The 20,015-nt window shown below is 31.0% G+C and overlaps 1 protein-coding gene across 1 annotated transcript in view; it reads right to left on the bottom strand.

Annotated features, from left to right (window-relative positions):
- LOC147072883 (phorbol ester/diacylglycerol-binding protein unc-13-like) overlaps positions 1-18,930 on the bottom strand; it is a 211,580-nt gene extending 192,650 nt beyond the window's left edge. Inside the window, exons 1-2 of the mRNA XM_085945790.1 lie at positions 18,312-18,930; positions 96-125 (exon numbers count right to left, since the gene is read on the bottom strand). Coding sequence (XP_085801916.1) covers positions 96-125; positions 18,312-18,333 — 52 coding nt within the window. The 5' untranslated portion in view covers positions 18,334-18,930. The remainder of the gene's footprint in view (positions 1-95; positions 126-18,311) is intronic.
- Between the last annotated feature and the right edge of the window lie 1,085 nt (positions 18,931-20,015).

The following is a 20,015-nucleotide window of genomic DNA, read 5'->3' as shown; positions in this document are numbered from 1 at the left end:
TTATTTCCATGGCTATGTATCTCAGTTTGTTGTTAACAATTATTCTTTTTTTCTTAATATATTAAAATTCTATTATAATTATATTCAAAACTCACCTTGAGGTCCAACGTAATGGGCTTTTTTGACTGTAACAAAAAAACAAACATATTAGTTATTATCAGTATTGATTATTTATACACGTATTCATATATACTTGAATGTACACGTTAACAAAACAATCAATGGTACCTATATGTTAAATAAAAATAGAGATACTAAGCTAACTTCAAAGGATACGCGTAGGTATAAACAACCGTGCAGTATTTATAATTGTTCAATAGGAACGATAGGAACAAGCGATCATGTATATGGCTGTTAAGGGGGATGCTTTATGCCAACAGAGAACCTAGCGGGAAAATACGAAGCTTGCAATTTAAGATTTTTTTTTTATAATTTACAATTTCAACTGTATTAATTAATAAATGTGTATCTGAAAACATTAAAAAGATTTTTTTTAAGTCAAAGATAAACTTACAAAAAAAAAATGTGAATTTGTCACATATTTGGTACATAGGTTACGTTATTATTTCTATATTTTTAGCCCAATATATTCAATGTTTTGAGGGCGCAAGCACTCAGATGGGCTGGCCATGTTGTTAGATGCGATGGATCTAACCCATAAGGTTTATAGAAAACTTTAATATGTACTTGGCCGTTTGGTCGAGATGGCGAAAAAGTCAAACGAGAGGTTAAGTATGGCTGACTAAAATAAAAAGACATGGGATAGAGATACCGGCAGAACGACCAAGCAATTGGCTATATATCTGAAAATTCTGCAGTGCCAGAAGTATATACAGTCAAACTTGGTTATTACGAGGAAAATGGGACCGACTGAATTTGCTCGTTAGAAGCGTTACTCGTTATATCAGAGAATAGATATTTTTAAATGAGTGGTCACATAAGACAAAAAGGCGCAAATTAAACCAAAATACACAAATAGAATTTACCCCCGAAACAAGCATGGCATTCATAAACTACAAAAGAAGTTGTTTATTGTAATGAGCGCTGGTCGGAAGCTAGTGACTATACAAACCTTGGATTTTTAAGATGCAATTTCAACCATATACTGTGTTATTACCATATTATGCGTGTATACTTTTTCAATATTGTCAGCGAAAACACCAATTAGGTAGATGCTTAGACACTTAACTAGTGTAATAAACGTAATCCGATTCTGGCGGCATCCTATCCGGTCGGATTTTATTGCTTAGGGTTGATATGTTTTTAAATGATCGACACATTAACAGTTTTAAGAAAATTTTTGACGATATTTTAGCTCGGTATAACCGATAAGTAGCTCGTTATAAAAGTGAATAAATGTATGGATAAAATCATAAACTAAAATGTCAACGAATGTTTTCTCGTTACATCCGAGATTTCGCTATAGCCGTGATCGTAATAACCGAGTGTGACTGTAATTGAAAATTACATAGTAATAAACCAATACTATTTATTGTAAAAACAAAAAATAAAATAAAATAAGTTAGTTTTTAACGATCTATGTAAGTATATAATATAACATCATGCGATTCTAATCAATAGCTGGCAATTAAAATTATATTTTTATCCAGTTGTTGTATATAACGTTTTACGTATTTTAGCCGTTCGCTGGAGGCACTATCAGATTTTCGTAGTGTATAATTATCATTGTACCCGCTTCCACAGTAAACTTTCATTCCATTGAACTTTTGAAATTGATCGCAGGCTTCCATAACTCAGACAGTAGCGTACAATATTTCAAACGAAGTAAGTGATATTATTTTGCTATATTCTGTTTCCATTCATAAAATTTTAGTTATATTTTGTTTCATATGTGCTTAAAATTTTTGTATTTTTCAAAAACTTTTCTTAGAATGATTACAAACACTTTTTTAAACCTACTTAGTTTTATTAAAATATTATTGAATCCATTAGATATGCGATATATAAAGAATGTATTGCTATTAATTGTGCATATAGAAAAATAAAGCAATTGCCATATAATATTAGAAATAATAAATAAGTTATGAAAATATACATCAAAAAATAATTAGTATTGTGTAAGAAATATAAATAATAATTACAAGATAAAAAGAATTTTTTATATACCACGTTTTTAAATTTTCTGTTGAATCATATAAACATGACAATTCTATGTATTAATAATTTATGACAAATGAGGCAATTGTAAACAAATTATTTTTTTGCTATTTTGCAACAAACAAACAAATAATATAGAATACTGAAATCTCATTTTGATTTCCATGGTAACGCACGTATATATTAATAGTTCAGTTGCTAAGACAAAACCCTTTAGCAACCAATAACAGTGGATAAGATTACGGACTTCTCCCGAAATAACTTTTCATACAAAACAGAATTAACTGAAAATGAATTCAATTTTGCTTAAATATGGCTAAAATTATTAAAAGAATGCATTGGCATCGTGTTCTGATATATTCTAAAAGTTTCAAATGTCTAGCTAGTCGGGAAGTTAGTTAAAAATCGATTGCAAGATTTGTACTGGATAAACAACCACCGGACAAACAAGAATACGAGCTAAGAAAAACGTGGTAAAATAGTCGAGGATCTACCGGGTAAAGCATGTTTGTATTGAGAGAGAAAATATCACACGCAGTTACAACTTGTTTTTGTAGTATTTTTTATCATAATTTGTATTTCCGTTTATCGTTATTAATTTCAATTCTGGACTACCCACCTACTTATGTTTATAATAATATATTCAATAAAATTTACGTACTATTTTTACTTCTTTTTCACGTACAACTAGACTTGAAATTTGGTACACAAATGCTGATAAGATGATGAATAAAATTCAAAAGGATGATCAGATCTTGGAGGCTTCCTTCGACAATGGTCTTCTTGTTAAAACTTTTGCCATTACTTTTTTTTACATTAGTGTCTTCATTCATTATCGCTGACGACATATTGCCAACTAATGGAATTGTATTATATAGTTGAATTCATACATATTATTATTAAATAAATTTTAATAAAAAAAGTCGTTGTCGCTGTCGTATCAAAATAATAATTATTAGCGAAGTTAAAGTATGACAGCTCTTTCATTTTGAGGCCCGAGAAAGTTTTAAGCGACAAACCTTGATATTATTTACTTGTGTAGCATGTGTCTCCATTAAAACTTTTGCCAATATTGTCGACGTCCTTGTTAGAAACGGATTTCTATGAAATAAATAGTGTTCACAGATTAATAACACTGGCTTTTATACAATATATTGTTTTCAAACAAACAATTGTTTTTCATAAGAATATATGGCAAGAATATAATTCATATGCGTAGTTTTGTTATAATATAATTTTTCTTTTCAAAATTCTTTTCTATTTCTTTTTATTTTAAAATTGTACCATTGTAATTGGTGGCGCAATTTAAAATGAATCAAAATTTAAAATTTAAAATCAATAAAGTCATTGTTTAACTCTTAAAAGTATGAATTTTTCCATTTTTAATATATATATATTATACATATAATCTTAATAATATTAAATTATAATAGGTATTAAAAAAAATATTGTATTATAAAAACAGTTTGTATTCGAATGAATCAGCAGTATGACAAGTAGCTTATGCTGGCACCAGGTGTTTTTCTTATCCAAATCGTTCAATTGATACCAAAAATAGTTAGAATCATGTCACGATATCGATTTCAATTGACAAAAACTTCTTGACCATGTTCATCTTTTAAGAAATATGGGCCAAATCTTCCGACTCAAAAAACACATGAAACAGAGACATGTTTAAGAAAAATCGTCACTTCTTGAATTTATTGCTTTTGGGTGTTCTGTCACCTATATTTGGCAATTTTGCGTCTTTGCATATAACAAATCCTCACCTTCTTTCAGTACGTGGAGTATCAATTCACGAACGTACGATGCTGTTGATAGTCAGAAAGCTTTATGGCCTGGCCTGACTTTTTTTTTTCAAAATTCGTTGTAACGAACGTCTGGAAATGTTTAATTATAGCAAATGACGAGTATAAGTCATAGTTTATTTGCAACACTCTTTCAAACTGGACGATGACGAATTGCTGTATGCTTGTTTTGCACAGAACCATTTTTTTGAATTTCTCGATTAAATTCTTCACTACATTGAATGATGGCACATGATTTTGCGCGTAGTCAGAATGAATTTTACAAGTTAGTACATTGCTGGTGAAACCATTTTTATTACAATTTTTAATAATTTCAAAGTGTTCTGCATTAGTGTACCCCTGCATGTTTTTTAAAGGTTATGTAATAGACGATGTTTGTACATTATAAATATTATACGTCTGGCAACTGAAAAATGGCGGCAAATTTGAAGTTGCTGTTTTTGTTGCGCCACACTATAGGTATAGGTGGAATATGGCTAGTAATTCTGCGTGATTTTCTGCATTTAATTTGCATTAAAAGAATAGATACGTTTCAACATCAAAGTGACAAAATTAGTTAGTTTTATACAATAATAATATAGATATTCGTTTACAAAGTTGATGACAATTTTAAAAAAGTTAAAAAAATGCCCTTGCTCTTTTGTACAAGGTGGTTGGGAGGGTAAGTTACATTAATGTGCAGTTAATTTATGTTCATCCATTTACATCTTTAATTTTGTTTATGACCAGAATTCAATATTTTGTGTATTGTTCTTGTGTTGTTTTGTTGTTTAGTATTTCGTAAGATTTTTGTAGGTCGATTTAATGATTTAATAATTAAATGCTGTCTACATAGAGTTCTGAGAGTCCATTGCTCCTTTTCTAGTAAAGGGTAGTCGTTGATGACATGGCACACAGTTTGAGGTGTGTAACCGTCACATGAATAACAGTCTTCGTCCCTCATCTTTTTAGATAGGCTCCTACTGCTCCGTGGCCTCTTAGTATCTCTGTAAGTTCATATAATATTTTTACGTTCCTGACAAGAGTGATGGCAGAGTTTATGTTTGGAATAAATGTCTGCGTTATTGATCCTGTGGCGCATGTTGTGTATCTGTTGTTCCATAGCTCTATTGTGTCTTCGTTTAGTTTTTGTTTTGCGTAACTTAGGGGGAAATGTGTGTAGGTTGAAGGTCTTTTATCTGTTTTGGCTTGTTAAGCGTAGCGTTTAGCGCATAATCGAAGCATATTGGCCTCCACCACAGTACAGATTAGTAAGATAGTAATGTAAAAACTAATCACCATAGCCCTGGAGTTTGGAGCCAGTTTTGGTTTACGTTTTAGTTACAGTCATATCGTAAAATGCAAGATATATAAAGCCTGCTGAGTATATTCAAATATTATCTATATTGAATGCAAGTTTAGTTCACGTAACAAACAGTATGCATACTATGGTACAGACGTATTTATTTTTTTATTTAATTTACTGGGAAAGATTAAAATATTTTCTTCAATATATTTAAATCGAAATTATCAAAATAAGACGATGTATATTTTTTTATTATGCAAAATGGAACTGTATACACTTTTAGAAAAAATGGTTAGAAAACTTTCAAAATGTGTGTATAGAAGGATAATATTAATAAAAATTTAATATCGAGGTGATGTTCTCAAAAAAAAATATCAAAGACTTAGTACTAATCCTTTTTATGGTGTTAACTTTACTGTCGATTCATGATACAAATGTATTCTATTTTTAATTAAGTAAAATGCAATTTTATAGTACCAATTCCACGTTTTTTTATGAAATATTAAACTGTATCGGTTTCCTCCACTTTAGAGAGACATTGTTGTATTAGTACTATAAAATTACGATTTATTCAATGAGTACTAATTATAAAGTTGGCATATTTTAGTCATGTTATTTTTGGAAACCTGAGAAGTATTACCTTTTGCATTTTATCATTAAAGGGATGACTTTTGGTAAGAAAATTCCTGGTAAAAATGAACGTCTGACTGAAATATGGAAGATATCTGATTTAGTTAACTAATGCGTCTGTATTCAGAGTAATGACATACAGGAAACATATCCTGGCTGTCATTTAATAATACATAATATGATACAGTAAAAGAAAATAATTAAAATAATTATATTGGTTAAGTAATAGAGAAATTTGATATTAACCTCCCTTTATTCTGATGGATAAACTACCAACTCAAGGTTTTTACTTGAGTGGTTGGTAAATTATTTAATGAAAAAACTTCTACGTTTACAGCATCGTTACTTATAGATAAAAACAAGACAAGACAATTATAATTATTAAAAACTTTCACGAAGGATATGTCCACAATATTAAAAAATAAAATACGTTGTTATCAAAAGGTCAGTAGAGCGATTTCTATTGACCAAAACTGAAGTTGATCTGAAAATAACCACACCACGTTTAGAGCATACGACTATATTAAGGTACCTATTTACAGAACAATAAATAAAAATAGTGCAACAGGTATATTATGTAATACAATCTGGTCAATGCACTCCCTAGAGATGTAGAGATTTTTAGCGATGCATTATGTATTTTGTTTTTAAAATTCTATTTTATTGTTTCCTTTTTTTTTAACTATTGTTGTGGTTTTCTTTAATTTCTTTCTATAAAATTATTTTTTGGTTTGTGTTTTTTCTCTAAGTTTATATACATGTACTTTTTATTCTAAATATCATGTTGTGAACCTCTTGAATTAATAATTTAATAATGTGCTCAATGTGTCTTTTTTTAATAAATAAATAAATAAAATAATTCATATCAAATTAACGCATAATATGTGCGACTTTCACTGATGCAATATCATGCAAAGAAAAATAAGGAATATCATGAGTGCTGTATTTAAAAGAATTGGTAATTAAACATAGACTGATCAGAATATAAGACAATCTGTTAAATATTTATTATGCAATGGGAATATTAGTTTCTGCATTTCACTATTCGCTATTCGCTCAAACTTTGCGATTTTATATTGACAAACACCAAATTTAAATAATTATTTACTTTTATATTTTGTAATTAAAAATATTATAAATGAGGATATCTTATGCTTATAGAAGAGTAAACATCGCATTTATTTTAAAATAAAAATATTTTGTTATACTAATTTTTGTCTACTATAATAACTACTTAATGGAAATTATCTTGATATATAAGCTCTAAAAGGAGCTGGTAGTCCGATACAAATTCTATATTGGAGTATTAGTATAGTTTCCTTAACACAATTTCTGTATGTTATTAAAAATAATCTAATGTTGAATGAAGTTTTTGTTGGATAATATAATAGTCAAGAATCAATTATTGTAATCAATTTGAGATTATTATAATTATGCATGGTCTATGTCAGTGGTCACCAAACTTAAAAAGGATGTGAGTAGAGTTGGGTATTTCCCGAGAAACTGAGAAGACTGTCAATCGCGTACGTTCACTAATGTTCCAAAAATTGCGCTCATTTTGAGTCGACGTTGGCTTAATTGTGTTAAATACCCCGATCAGTCTTTGAACATTTTGTGTTTTCTGTCTACTTTTTTCATATAAAAATCGTTTTTTTTTTTCAATTAATATTTGATAATAAAGAAATTCCGAATCCCGAGGAAAGATTCTTGAGATCCGGGATTTCCCGACATGTTAAAAATTGCAATTCTCGACAGTCAGGATATAAAATCTCGAAAATTTCTCGAGAATTCCCGTTGGGAAATTTCCGAAACCCAACTCTACATGTGAGTTACTTTCAGAAATTGAAATTTTCTGGTGAGCTACTAATTTTTTATCATCGTCCTTTATCGTAGCATACATAATAATATTATATTACTTAAAATAAATGAGGATATTGGACTTCCAATAAAATATAAAATGCGTAGGTACCTACTTTAATTATTTATTTATAAACAAAATATTAATTGAAAAGTATCTTGAAATAAGTGAGTAAAAGTAAAAATAATTATTGAAAAGAATGACTTTCCTCCACAAATTTTTAATTCACGGTGAGTACCTTGTCACTCCCATCTGAATTCAATTATCAAGATATACATCAGTGTATCTGTTTGTATATTTACTTTTAACCACCTTAATAGTGGAAAATGTTGATCCATATAAATTGATAGAACAAAACAATGCCGTCATTTTGAGAGCAATTCGAATAAAATTGGATACTTTTCTGTTGGGACGAAAGGCCATACAGATTTTACATTGTTACTGAGTTCGAGAAATATTTCATTTCGGAATCCAATAATAAAATTTGAGAGGCAAATTTATAAATATGATAAAATATGCTACGCGAGCGACCGAAAATGCCACCGCAAGCGACCGTTTGGTGATCACTGGTCTATGAAATTTGAATGAAAACTTGCATTTTTTATAAATGTATTTTAGTATTATACATTGGCATATTTAAATTCCATAAAGGTGAAATATACTCTAGTTGTATAATAAAATATTTAGTGGTAACACAGACTTGCCAGACAAGCACAACGTTGTGGACTGTTTGATCTCCACTTCATTTAACACGTTTTCTGTCCAGTGAAACATGTATGATTCATACAAAAACTTATCTTTGGGACAGGGATTCACTCTACGTAATTTATTACAGCGGTAACAAAAGGTTAGATTAATTTAACGAGAGTGGTTTTTATGATCTCTCTGTAAAGATAGCCCTTCGAAAAATTGTTTCTACCAATTTCGTATGGGAATGCTTTGAGTAGCTGACAGAAAAGTGTAAGATGTTACAATGATATTTGTTACTCAAATTGATATTTTGTTATTTATAAAATATAATTCTATACAATACTTTAAATATTATGTATAAAAAAGTCGGTGTGTGCATTTATGTACGCGCGTTAGAAGTTATACTTCTTTAGCGTAACAAAACAAAAACAAAACTTGTGATAACCTTGCGGTGCTAGTCGCGAGGATGGCTTGAGATCGAGAAATTAACTTATATAATTGAATCTACAACAACAACCTTGCAATTTAGAGGCATAAACCTCTCCCGGCCCTCTTCAAGGACCAGGAATAATAAAACTAAAATCGCACACGTAAATTTCTACCAACCTCTACTACAGATAAAATTACAGATGAAGGGGATGCGGGACTAGCCCAGGTGCCCCATAACCGCGGACTATCAAAAGTCAAAGTGATAACATAGATTCTTCGACTATCTCTTAATTATCTTGTTAAATTACACACTCAAAAAAAAGGACCGCTTATTGGAACGCCGTTAGCTTACTTTTATACACTTTAACTTACTTTAATTACTAAATTATATAATTATTTATCGTTGTTTTTATTTTTAAAGTAACAACTGCCACTATGACGTTTAATAGTTTGTTTACGTACGGAATTTCAAATGGCCGATAATAATAAATTCGCTGCCTAAGCAACGAAACAATTCTAAACTATAATATTATACTATATAATCGTCACGATTGCAGTATTATACTGTGGCGTAAAGGTAGTGCGTTCGGCTAATAACCGAACAATCGGTGGTTCGAATCCAATCGAGTGCGTTTTTTTTCGTGTGAAAAAATAAATTATGTGTCTGATCTGATTTCCCAAATGCGCCAAAAGAAGTATTACTTCAATAAGAAATAAAATATTTAGAGACTTAAGATCTGGTCATTAGATTTTCTCAACAAACTATCTTAAATACAGTTTTTAATGTTTGATGATTCGTTAAAAGCTACCATATACCTATCCAGTAATGTAGTTTTTAAAAATATGCAATTTAAATCATTTGAATATATTGAAAATCAATGTTGAAATGGATATACTTATGGTGCTTTAATATATTACAATATTACAAAATTTGTCATTTTGAAGCAGGTACAATATTTTTTCAGCATAAAAGTTTAGTATAGATGAATATTTTTATATATTACCATAATTTTAGTAGATCAGGATAATATAATATTATAATATCCGTGTGATACATTATTAAATAAATAAAATTGCAAACTTTACTCATAAAAAGATCGTATATATAATTTTTAATTTAATAAAAATATATATCATCATCATCAGCCGGGTCCAATGCACTGCTGGATGAAGGCCTCCCCAAGCTTTCTCCAACTCTCTTGGTCCTGTGTCGTTCGCTGCCATGTATTTCCGCCGAACTTTACCAGTTCGTCAATCCAGCGGCTTTTAGGGCGACCCTGTGGCCGTTTCGTACCCCTTGGGTACCACTGGATGACGGCATTTGTCCAGCGGTCGTCCTTTTGGCGAGAAATGTGCCCCGCCCATCTCCATTTCAGCTGTTTGGCAACGTCTATTACATCGCGTACTCTTGTCTGCTTCCTAACCCATTCGTTCCTCTTACGGTCCTTTCGCGTGATGCCCAACATGCACCTCTCCATGCCTCGCTGTGTGACTCTTAGCCTTTGGACATCTCTCGTGTTGAGGGTCCACGTCTCGCAGCCATACGTGAGCACGGGTAGCACACATTGGTTGAACACCCTACGCTTAAGACATAATGGTAGGTCACTCTTGAAGATAATATTCAGACGTCCGAAAGCACTCCATCCCAGCTTTGTTCTTCGAGCAATTTTATCGTGCATGCTTCCGTCTATAGACACCTGCTGTCCATGATAGATGTAGCTGCTGACTTGCTCGAGTTGGGTGCCAGAAATACAGATAATCGCAGGGTCCGAAAAACAGTTCCTCATCACTTTTGTCTTTGAGACATTTATCTATAGACCGACCGTTTGACTGACATCCGCGAGTTCTTGCATTCTACCTTGGAGGTCTTTCGGGTCTTGTGAGAGTATAACAATATCATCTGCAAAGCGCAAGTGACTGAGGTGCTCTCCGTTAATTGGAACACCTTTTTCCTCCCAATCAAGTTTCCTAAATAAGTCCTCAAGAGTAGCGGTGAATAGTTTAGGTGAAATGGTATCACCTTGCCGGACACCTTTGTTAATGGGGAATTTACACGACCGTTTGTGGAGTTTCACGCATGCTGTGGCATTACTGTATAGGTATACTGTTCAATATGTTTATGTAGCGTCTGGAAATTCCTTGGTTGCTAAGGGCGTCTATAATTGAGAATTTTTTGATGGAATCAAACGCCTTTTCATAGTCTATAAAACCAAGATATAATGGCAGTTTGTATTCCTGGTAGCGCTCTATGATTTCCCTGACGACCTGTATATGATCCATAGTACTGTAGCCTCTTCTGACACCGGCTTGCTCTCTTGGTTGGTTCTCGTCTAGACCTGTTTCGAGACGGTTTGAGAGTATTTTCGTGAAAACCTTATACAGAATTGGCAGTAGACTAATTGGTCGATAGTTTTTCAGATCTTTAGTGTCTCCTTTCTTATGGAGAATAATAATGGAGGCATTTTTCCATGACTCTAGGATGTTCTCTTCGTGCAGACAAGACGTGAACAGACGTGCGAGCACATCGCTCACCGTCCTCCCGGCCCGTTTGAGAACATCGATAGTCAGCCCATCTTCTCCCGGGGCTTTCCCACTCTTCATGCACATTATAGCATATTCCACCTCTGTGGTAGTAACCTCGGGAAGAGGATCTCCATATTCTCCGTTCACCGGAAGATCTGAATTGATGTCAGTGTCATCTTTGTATAAAGCGCTGTAAAACTCTACATATAGGTAGTACAATGTTTTTTTGGATAATACAAATAATAGTAAATTAGCAGAATGATATAATCTGGTAACATAAATTTTGAAAGAAATCTTTTAAATAAAAATTTAAGTTAAAATATGCTTCAGTTATTTCTTATAAGAACACCTACGTATCGCCACCTCAATATTATAACTAGAAAACTCTGATTTGGTGATTGTTGAGAAAATGAAATTTCAACATTTCTTGATTCACTTAAACCGAGGTTTTAATAATAATATTTAAAATAAAAATGGAAATTGTGCTTTGTCTTATAATTGGGCACAATTAAATAATGTTCAAATGAATGAAAAAATATTGTTGATATTTCATTGTGATCTAAAGTGATCTAATATTTTCAAACACAAAATTATTACAGTTCCCATTAATTTATGACTTAGAGAAGTACATGTATAATCATATTCAATAGCTATCTCAAAAACAGTAAAAATCAAGTTATCTAGTTGTAGTATTGAGGTGACGGTATGATATATCTAATAATATTGTTTGTTAAAAGAATGTTAATTATTTGTGAATAAACATATAGAATAAAGCTTTCACTCTGTAGTATTTTCCAATCAGTTTTTGAATAAAAATGATATTGGTGAGGTAAATTAAACCAATATCTTGTATGATTTACAAGATCTCACATGTACGTCAAATGTTGACTCGAATGAAAGATTTCTTCTCCGAATGTAATTAAATGTAAATAATTCTAAAAATACGCGATAATATAAGGCTGTTTGCTCGAAGTGTCTGCCACTTCGCCGAAATGAGAAATGCGGTGCGGGAACGATTTGGTAGATTGATTGAAATACCTACAACAACTTTAGCACAGATTACTATATTTAGAGTAAGCTTTGGAAAGAGGATGTATTCATAAAGATTCAAACCAATGCTACCTTTTTTATATACATTTTAATATTGGTATTTTATTTTCATTTCATAGTTGAAAGTATTAATTAATAATCAGGTATCTCCAAAGATGTTAAATAAATAATATTCATTCAGATGAAGCTTTCTGTTGAGTATTTTTTTAGTTTGACGTAAGTAATATATCTGTGACATATAAGAAAACCAGATGTAATTATTTTATTGGTAATAAGTTAAATAAAAAACGATAATACTAATAGATTTAAATTCAAATTCCATCAAGTACATTCGGTCAATAGTATTAAAATAAAAAAATGATATTATAAGATTATACTCTATAAAGAATATTACATTTCAAAATGTTGTGTGATATTCAAACAAAAAAGTTACACAAATAATTATAAATAGATAATAACACCCTGCCTTTTACATAATTATATACTATACTTGTTGGATACGTACGTACGTTGTTAAAAACCAGGCATTAGAAACGTTTTACCATTATAAAATGTAAGTTTTAAATTTTAGTTACGTTCATTATCAATAAAATAGTGACTAGTTAAATAAGACAGTTAAAAACAGGATATTCTAATATTTATATTAAAATATCGGTCAACGTTGTATGACAACTGAAACTTTACGACTAACGAAATTTATTTAGTTCCACCGCAGTGGCTTATCCATATATTACAATAGTTATATTATATTGTATACCTACCATAAGAAAAGTTTTTTTACATTTCAAACTGAAAGAATCCTTAGAGAGCATTTACATTATTTGCGGTGCAATCATTTATGACATCATTTTCCAACAATAATGATATCAGATGTTTCTTTGAATTGGATTATTATATATTGTATAGAGTAGGGACATATTGTTGTGAATAATGGAATAAATAAAAGGGTAGATAAGGAATATACCGGTACTTTGATATGAGTATAATAATAAATCATACGAAAAACGAGTGCATATCATATGTCAATGATATCGTCGAATTTCCATATAAATATTATATTATCATAATCATTAGATATCGCTATTTTTATCAATATTAGTATATAATATTATAATTTCCACCAAAATAAAATAAACAAAACTGATTTGAAAAACAACACCTTCAAAAATCAATGTGAATTTGCTACTTCTAAAAATATCTGAAATAAGCGTTATTTGGAAATGTTTGCTTTATGATAGTCAAAGACTTAGGCTTCTTAAAAATTTAAGCTGTCAAAATAATCAATTACAACTTAATTTTGAATAGTTTCTAGCTCAGCCAAACATCACAGCGTTTTTGCGTATCCGAATGTTTCTGAGAGAATGTAACCGGAAAATATAAATTATAATACCACATGGCTGAAGCTAACTTGTAATATTATTATGTACCAACTCGTTATAATGTATATTTGTTTTAATAATAATATAATTTAATATAATTTTATTAAAATGTACAACTAAAATAAACCTCAGCTGAGACTACTGGCGTAATAATAAAAAAAGAACTGATATTATATAATCATTTTTTGTTTACAAAAAATGATTCTTATCGTAAAATTTAACCATGTGCATTTGTGTAAAAGTCCACAGCAATCAATTATTGTTAATGCGATTATTGTTAAGGTTGATATTCTTGACAGCACTTGTATAGAGTACTGTATCGCTTTTTCCATAAAAAAACTTCACAAAGTCCTAGTACTTTTGATACTCGTTCTAGATAAAAACATGCATTAAGCCTTACACTCAGACCCACAGCTTCAGAGACGGATATTCCAACTCCTCAGTAGTGTAAAACATCCGTAATATTAATAATTATATCTTAATTTATTATATACTCATAATATTTGTTATGTCTTTATCTGTGATTTTAAAATATTTTCTTTTTGATCATCGTGATAGCTCATACAAACACTTAATTGTCTGTCTACCTGTTTGTATAGTTCAAAAACTACTGATCAAAATAATATGAAATTCTTAAATTAATAACAGATTGACATAATTTATTATATAAGTGCATTTATTAATTGTATATACAAAAAACGAAAGTAACATAGTATCCTATCAAGGTTTCTATAAAAATTAGCGATACAAGTGGTTGTTTTTTGCTTTCATACGTTCTTATCAAAAAAAAAATGCACTAGCATCAATTAATCATGAGTAGATAAGATAGTCAGATAACAGCAGCAGAGTGGTGATGTTGCGGTGCGCGCATTTTCATCCAACTGTTGTCGATGACGAAGGTTTAGTCTAGCTCTCAAGCAACTGTGATACTAACATACGTGTCTAGAGGGACTGGCTGGAAATAGAATAGCTGGAACAGAGGCGCGCGTGTAGATTCAATCGTAGTCCATTTAATTAAATTAAAACAATTAAAAACCGATCAGTTTATTTCGTCATTCTGTAAAATATATAATGTCTTTTTTGTTTCGTTATTTTACGTGGATGAAGTCACATACTATTGTTAGTAAATAGTGAAATTATATAAAAGAATTTGTTTCGACGTTTGTTTTTTATGTAACTTGGCATTGAAAGTTTTTCAATTTCCGTAATTTAATTTTTTTTCAGGCGTGGGTGTTGTTGAATTTAAAAACTAAAACAATTCATAATAATTAAACCTGGCTTGGTCTGATTATAAAGTAAGCACCAAGTAATGAAAAATTATTTGCTTAAACCAAGTTATTATTACAAAAATAATTTTCTCTTTTACAATCTTATGATACAGTAGTGTCCGGAAACAACAACTATATCACTCTGTATTCTCTTTTGTCTACATAATGATATAATATTCAAATATGTATTTATATTGAACAACATAACTTGAAAACACCTCAGAGTGGCGCGATACCAGTAGGTACATACGGTTCAAATCCCGTCGAGAATCGTATTTTTTCAAATATGATTTTTTCTAGTGGGTGATGTGTTTTCAATTTATGTATGTTCAATATAATATGGAATGTTACATTCTCAAAATCTAGTAAAAAAATCGTTGGATAAAAGAATGGTTTATGTATTTATATGCTTGTTATAATATAATATTTTAACGTGTGCTATTATTAGTTTAATGAAAAAGTATTTAAAAAGATTCGATTAATATCTTCGCAATTCATTATTGATTGTTCAAAAAATAGTAAAAAATAGAGAAAGGTAAACTTTTGACACCGTACAGCCAAATAAGTGTAACATAATATTTATTCATTTGTTTTTCAAAGAGCCATATAAAATAAAATACTTACATGAGATGTGACTTAGCAGATAAAAAAATGGGAGAAAAAATACACACAATAAAATAATGTTGAACAACGTTATTTCTGTAGATTTTTAATACCAACTTGCTTAAATTTTCAAATCATATTGCAATTTTCTATGAACATTTTGTAGGTACTATATAATTATTGTTTCCTTACTTTATGCAGAAATTACGTTTTAACAGTACTCGACTCAATATAAAATGATATATTGGCTGATAATAGCATTGAGAGGATTTATAATGAAATCAAAGATCGACCCAATAAATCCCGGAAATTATTAGCTTGGCGAAAAACATATATTTTTTGAAAATATAATATTACAATAAATTATATTATAAAAACTTTGAACATTGAAAACAGGGGCTAGTATAATAAGTGTGAGGTACAACGTGTATATACACGCTCATTTTATATGACCGGCTTGTACATACGGAATTATAGAGCACATAAACTTATAGCATCTGGTTACTCTTTTCTTCCATCCAGAAATCTGTGTAGAAAAAATTCCCCTACCCATGACAAAATTTGGTACTTACCAATAAACATTTCGTAAAAATTGTAGTTTTATTGTCAAATTCAATATTTCTAGAAAAAAAAACAGCTCGCGTGTATTAAAAGAATCACATGATGACAAGAGCCATGATTTGAGACCTCTAGTATATTGCTAAATGTCCTTCTTTGTCATAGTCTCCCTTCAATGGTCATAATATGGTGTAACTCCAGACGTTACCAAAGGCAAACATATTTTTTCTAAGCTTATGGAATCTAATTCACGTCAAATCTCAGTGGACATACCTTATATGTTAACTTGCTGTCGATTTTTTTCTGCACTAACAGGATTGGTCATTGGATATCCCCATTTCACAATGTTTGATACTTAAGATTGGGTCTGGGTAAGAAACGTTCTAGTGATCTCATCAATTCTTCGAGTCACTCGAAGTCTTAATTCGCACCGCATGTGGATAGTTGGTCATATTCTAGTAAAACTGTCAGAAAGGTGGTCGTTACCATACAGATTTTTCCAGATAATATAAACATTGTTTTAACATTTGAGACTCACGTATAACTTGTCATGGATTCTTAATACTACACTAGAGTTGATACAGATAATTCATCGACTGCGAATTTAACGTAAGTTGTTTCTTATTAGAAAGTGTATAAGTAGCATATTATGGGTGATGTCAAGTATTGTAAGACAATTATTGTGTCATACCAAATTGATCCTAATTTACTGATTTGAGAATATTGGGAATTTTAAATTATTTAAACTGTCAGGTTGCTTCAAACCTACTACTTTTATGTAGTCTAGTAATTTTTTTAGTCTGCAACTTGAGATTCTACAAATGTTAATATGTATGTAATAATGTATGTAATGTATATAAATATGCAAATTGAGTTTTCTTTGATATACGTGTACTTACACAATACTTTTTTTTAAATACCTTGCAAACACTACACTGTGTGCCTCTTATTATAATACTCATTTGAAATTACTATAATAAATTCTAAAATTATGAACATGGTATTAAATTGTAAAATGAATAAATAAAAATATTAAATTCCTCATTTCATTTTAACATCCTATTTATATTTATAAAAATAAATATGTTGATTTTGAACTGTTTCTGTGTTAACACAATTTAATTAGTATTATAAACAGCGTTACCATTTTAATGTATGTTTAATATATTAAAATGAATGACCCACGATGGCCGCGTGGCTTAAACGCCGACCTATAGTGTCGAGGGTCCCAGGTTCAAATTCTGGGTCTGGCAAGTAAGCATATTACTTTCCAATTTTTGTATGAGTCGGAGTATGGACCTAATAGGTTGAGCAAGTGGCTGACATCCATTTATCGTAAAAATAAAATCTGTTAATACAAACCTAAACTCTGTGAAGGCCCATATTATGATCCTATTAGGATCGGACATGGTCGAAAGAAGAAAAAGAAGAATATTATTCTAAATAAATTCTATTTGTTTTTCGGTATCAGTATCCGTCTGATCATTTTTATTATTAATTAGCAACAATATACTCATTCTTTAAGTTAATATGATAAGAAATGTATATTTATATTGTATATATTATATTTTGTAAAAATACAGCAATAAACACTTCTTTATTTTACTAGCTGATTATTATTTGGTAGTGCCAAGAAAGCATGCTAGGTTGACAAGGTCAATTGCTAATGAGTCGTGCTTTAAGCTTTCTCGCTGATTATGTATTTTCCATGACGTACGATTTATTTTGCTGTAGGTGTATTATAAAATATGTATAACATTATTATATTGTATAAAGTAGGTACTACAGCAATGATAAAAGGCTTAAAAATAATATTGTATTATAATATGAGAATTGTTTGTAAACATGTCATTAAAATATAAATAATTTATATATAATATAAAAGGGGGAAAATACTTCAGTTTATTGATAGCAACTAATATTTATTATTTCTACCGGTTTACTACGGCGTAGCGCTACGCCGCGCCGTAGAGCTTATATCGCAAATATTTTTTTTTTTTACCAGTATTGTAATATCGAAATATAAAATGAATATTTTGAAAATAATGTGATAGTGAGAGTGGTATGTTTTATTTAAAAATATGAAATAAAAATATTGTTATATTGGCTCACCTGTAACACTAAGCAGTGACATGGCGACAACTTCACCAAACCTTTCCCACCAAAAATTTCCTCACTTACTTTTTTACGACTCACTATTTATGTATAAAACAACACTTCAAATATACTTTCACAGTTACCTGAATATCATTCTAGTGTTTTCCGTATTATATATTCGATAAGATAACACAAGTAAATGCGGTAAACAGAGGTATAGCACGAAAAAAAAAACCTCCGTGCAAGCGTGGATTATTTCAAAAAAAGAATCACTACCAAAGGATTATTTATAACTATCGACGAACCACTTTGTTGATTTCGTTACGATTCGGTTATAGTATTAACACACTGCTAGATATAATCGTTCTGTTTCACACAACGTAACTGCTAGCGATCTCGCCTCGGGTCTAAGTACCGTGGAGCGCTAGGAAAACGGTCCGTAGCTTTTCTGTGGGCAAAAACAAATGACACTTGAGCTCGGGTGTCGTGTGTTCGCGGGTTTGTCCCGGTGCAGCGGCACAAGAGTGGGTTCGTGTATCGGATTGTCAGGGGCTGCGGCGGCGAGCCCCCGTCGGGCCGCGGGCCGCATCTCAGAGCGCCCCCATGGCTCGCGGCATAGCGCTGCCCGCTGACTGCCGAGCTACGCACGCACACCAAGCCCCGAGCGCCGCGCTCCAGTCCGCCATCTTGGGCTTGCGCCCTTCGGAATTTACCATTCGTATACCTCTCCTGACCGCATGGAATTCAAGGTATGCTTCTGTGCGCTATCTTTTTAATAGATCAATAGAATAATACCATTGTCATCATCGTCTGTACGGGATAAATTATGAAAATTTCCCGATGCTTTTCATAAGATAATTTCAACGTAGCTTTCGCTGTTATTCAAATAAGCTCATATTATATATAATTGCGTATACTAATATCAAACATATATTAATTTATATATTTGTACATAATAATATAATAAAGAAACATTATAAATACAATAATACACGTAGACGTTTTAAATTTGACAAACAGGTGCTTTTTGTATGGTGAAAAAGTAGAGGATACAACACAGAAATATGCACAGGAAGAAAACAATGAGCATCACATAACATCACATCATTTCTTGGTGTTATTTTTATTAAAAACACCATTCATTAAAATTTTGACTTTTAAATTCTTAACCATTTTCGTTTCCAAGCTGAACATATTATGGGCTATGTTATTTACTTACTTACTTCACCCTATCTCACCCTCACTGTTGAAGCATAAGGTCAGCATAAAGTCGCGCTACTTCCTTCGGTTCATCGCCAACTCACGTTCCTCCCGCCATGTGAGATCTTTAAAATTTGATATTGTTTATCTATTTCTTCCTATTATCGAGCCATTTCCTAGCGAAGGTGGACACCATGAGGGCAATCTTTGCCTTGTCATCTGATACCTGGAATAGTTCATTGAATCTGCATTCGTACCGATCACGGAGGATCTTAAAGCTATGGGATTAAGCGTCGTTCTACACATACCATTTACCTTATTTTACAATGTTTTTCTTAGCTCGTCTTCTTCTTCGTCCGGTACAAATCTTGCAATCGATTTTTAACTAACTTTGCGACTAGCTAGACATTTAAAACTTTTAGAATATATCATAACCCAATGCCAATGCATTTTTTAATACTTTTAGCCATCTTTAAGTAGAATTGAATTCTTTTTCAGTTAATGAAATGAAAAGTTATT

Source organism: Rhyacophila brunnea, unplaced genomic scaffold (assembly GCF_057557595.1).
Source record: "Rhyacophila brunnea isolate RB1 unplaced genomic scaffold, BYU_Rbru_1.0 scaffold_19, whole genome shotgun sequence".
NCBI lineage: Eukaryota > Metazoa > Arthropoda > Insecta > Trichoptera > Rhyacophilidae > Rhyacophila > Rhyacophila brunnea.
The sequence above is the reverse complement of the archived record's forward strand: the minus strand, read 5'-3'. Positions and strand labels throughout refer to the sequence as shown.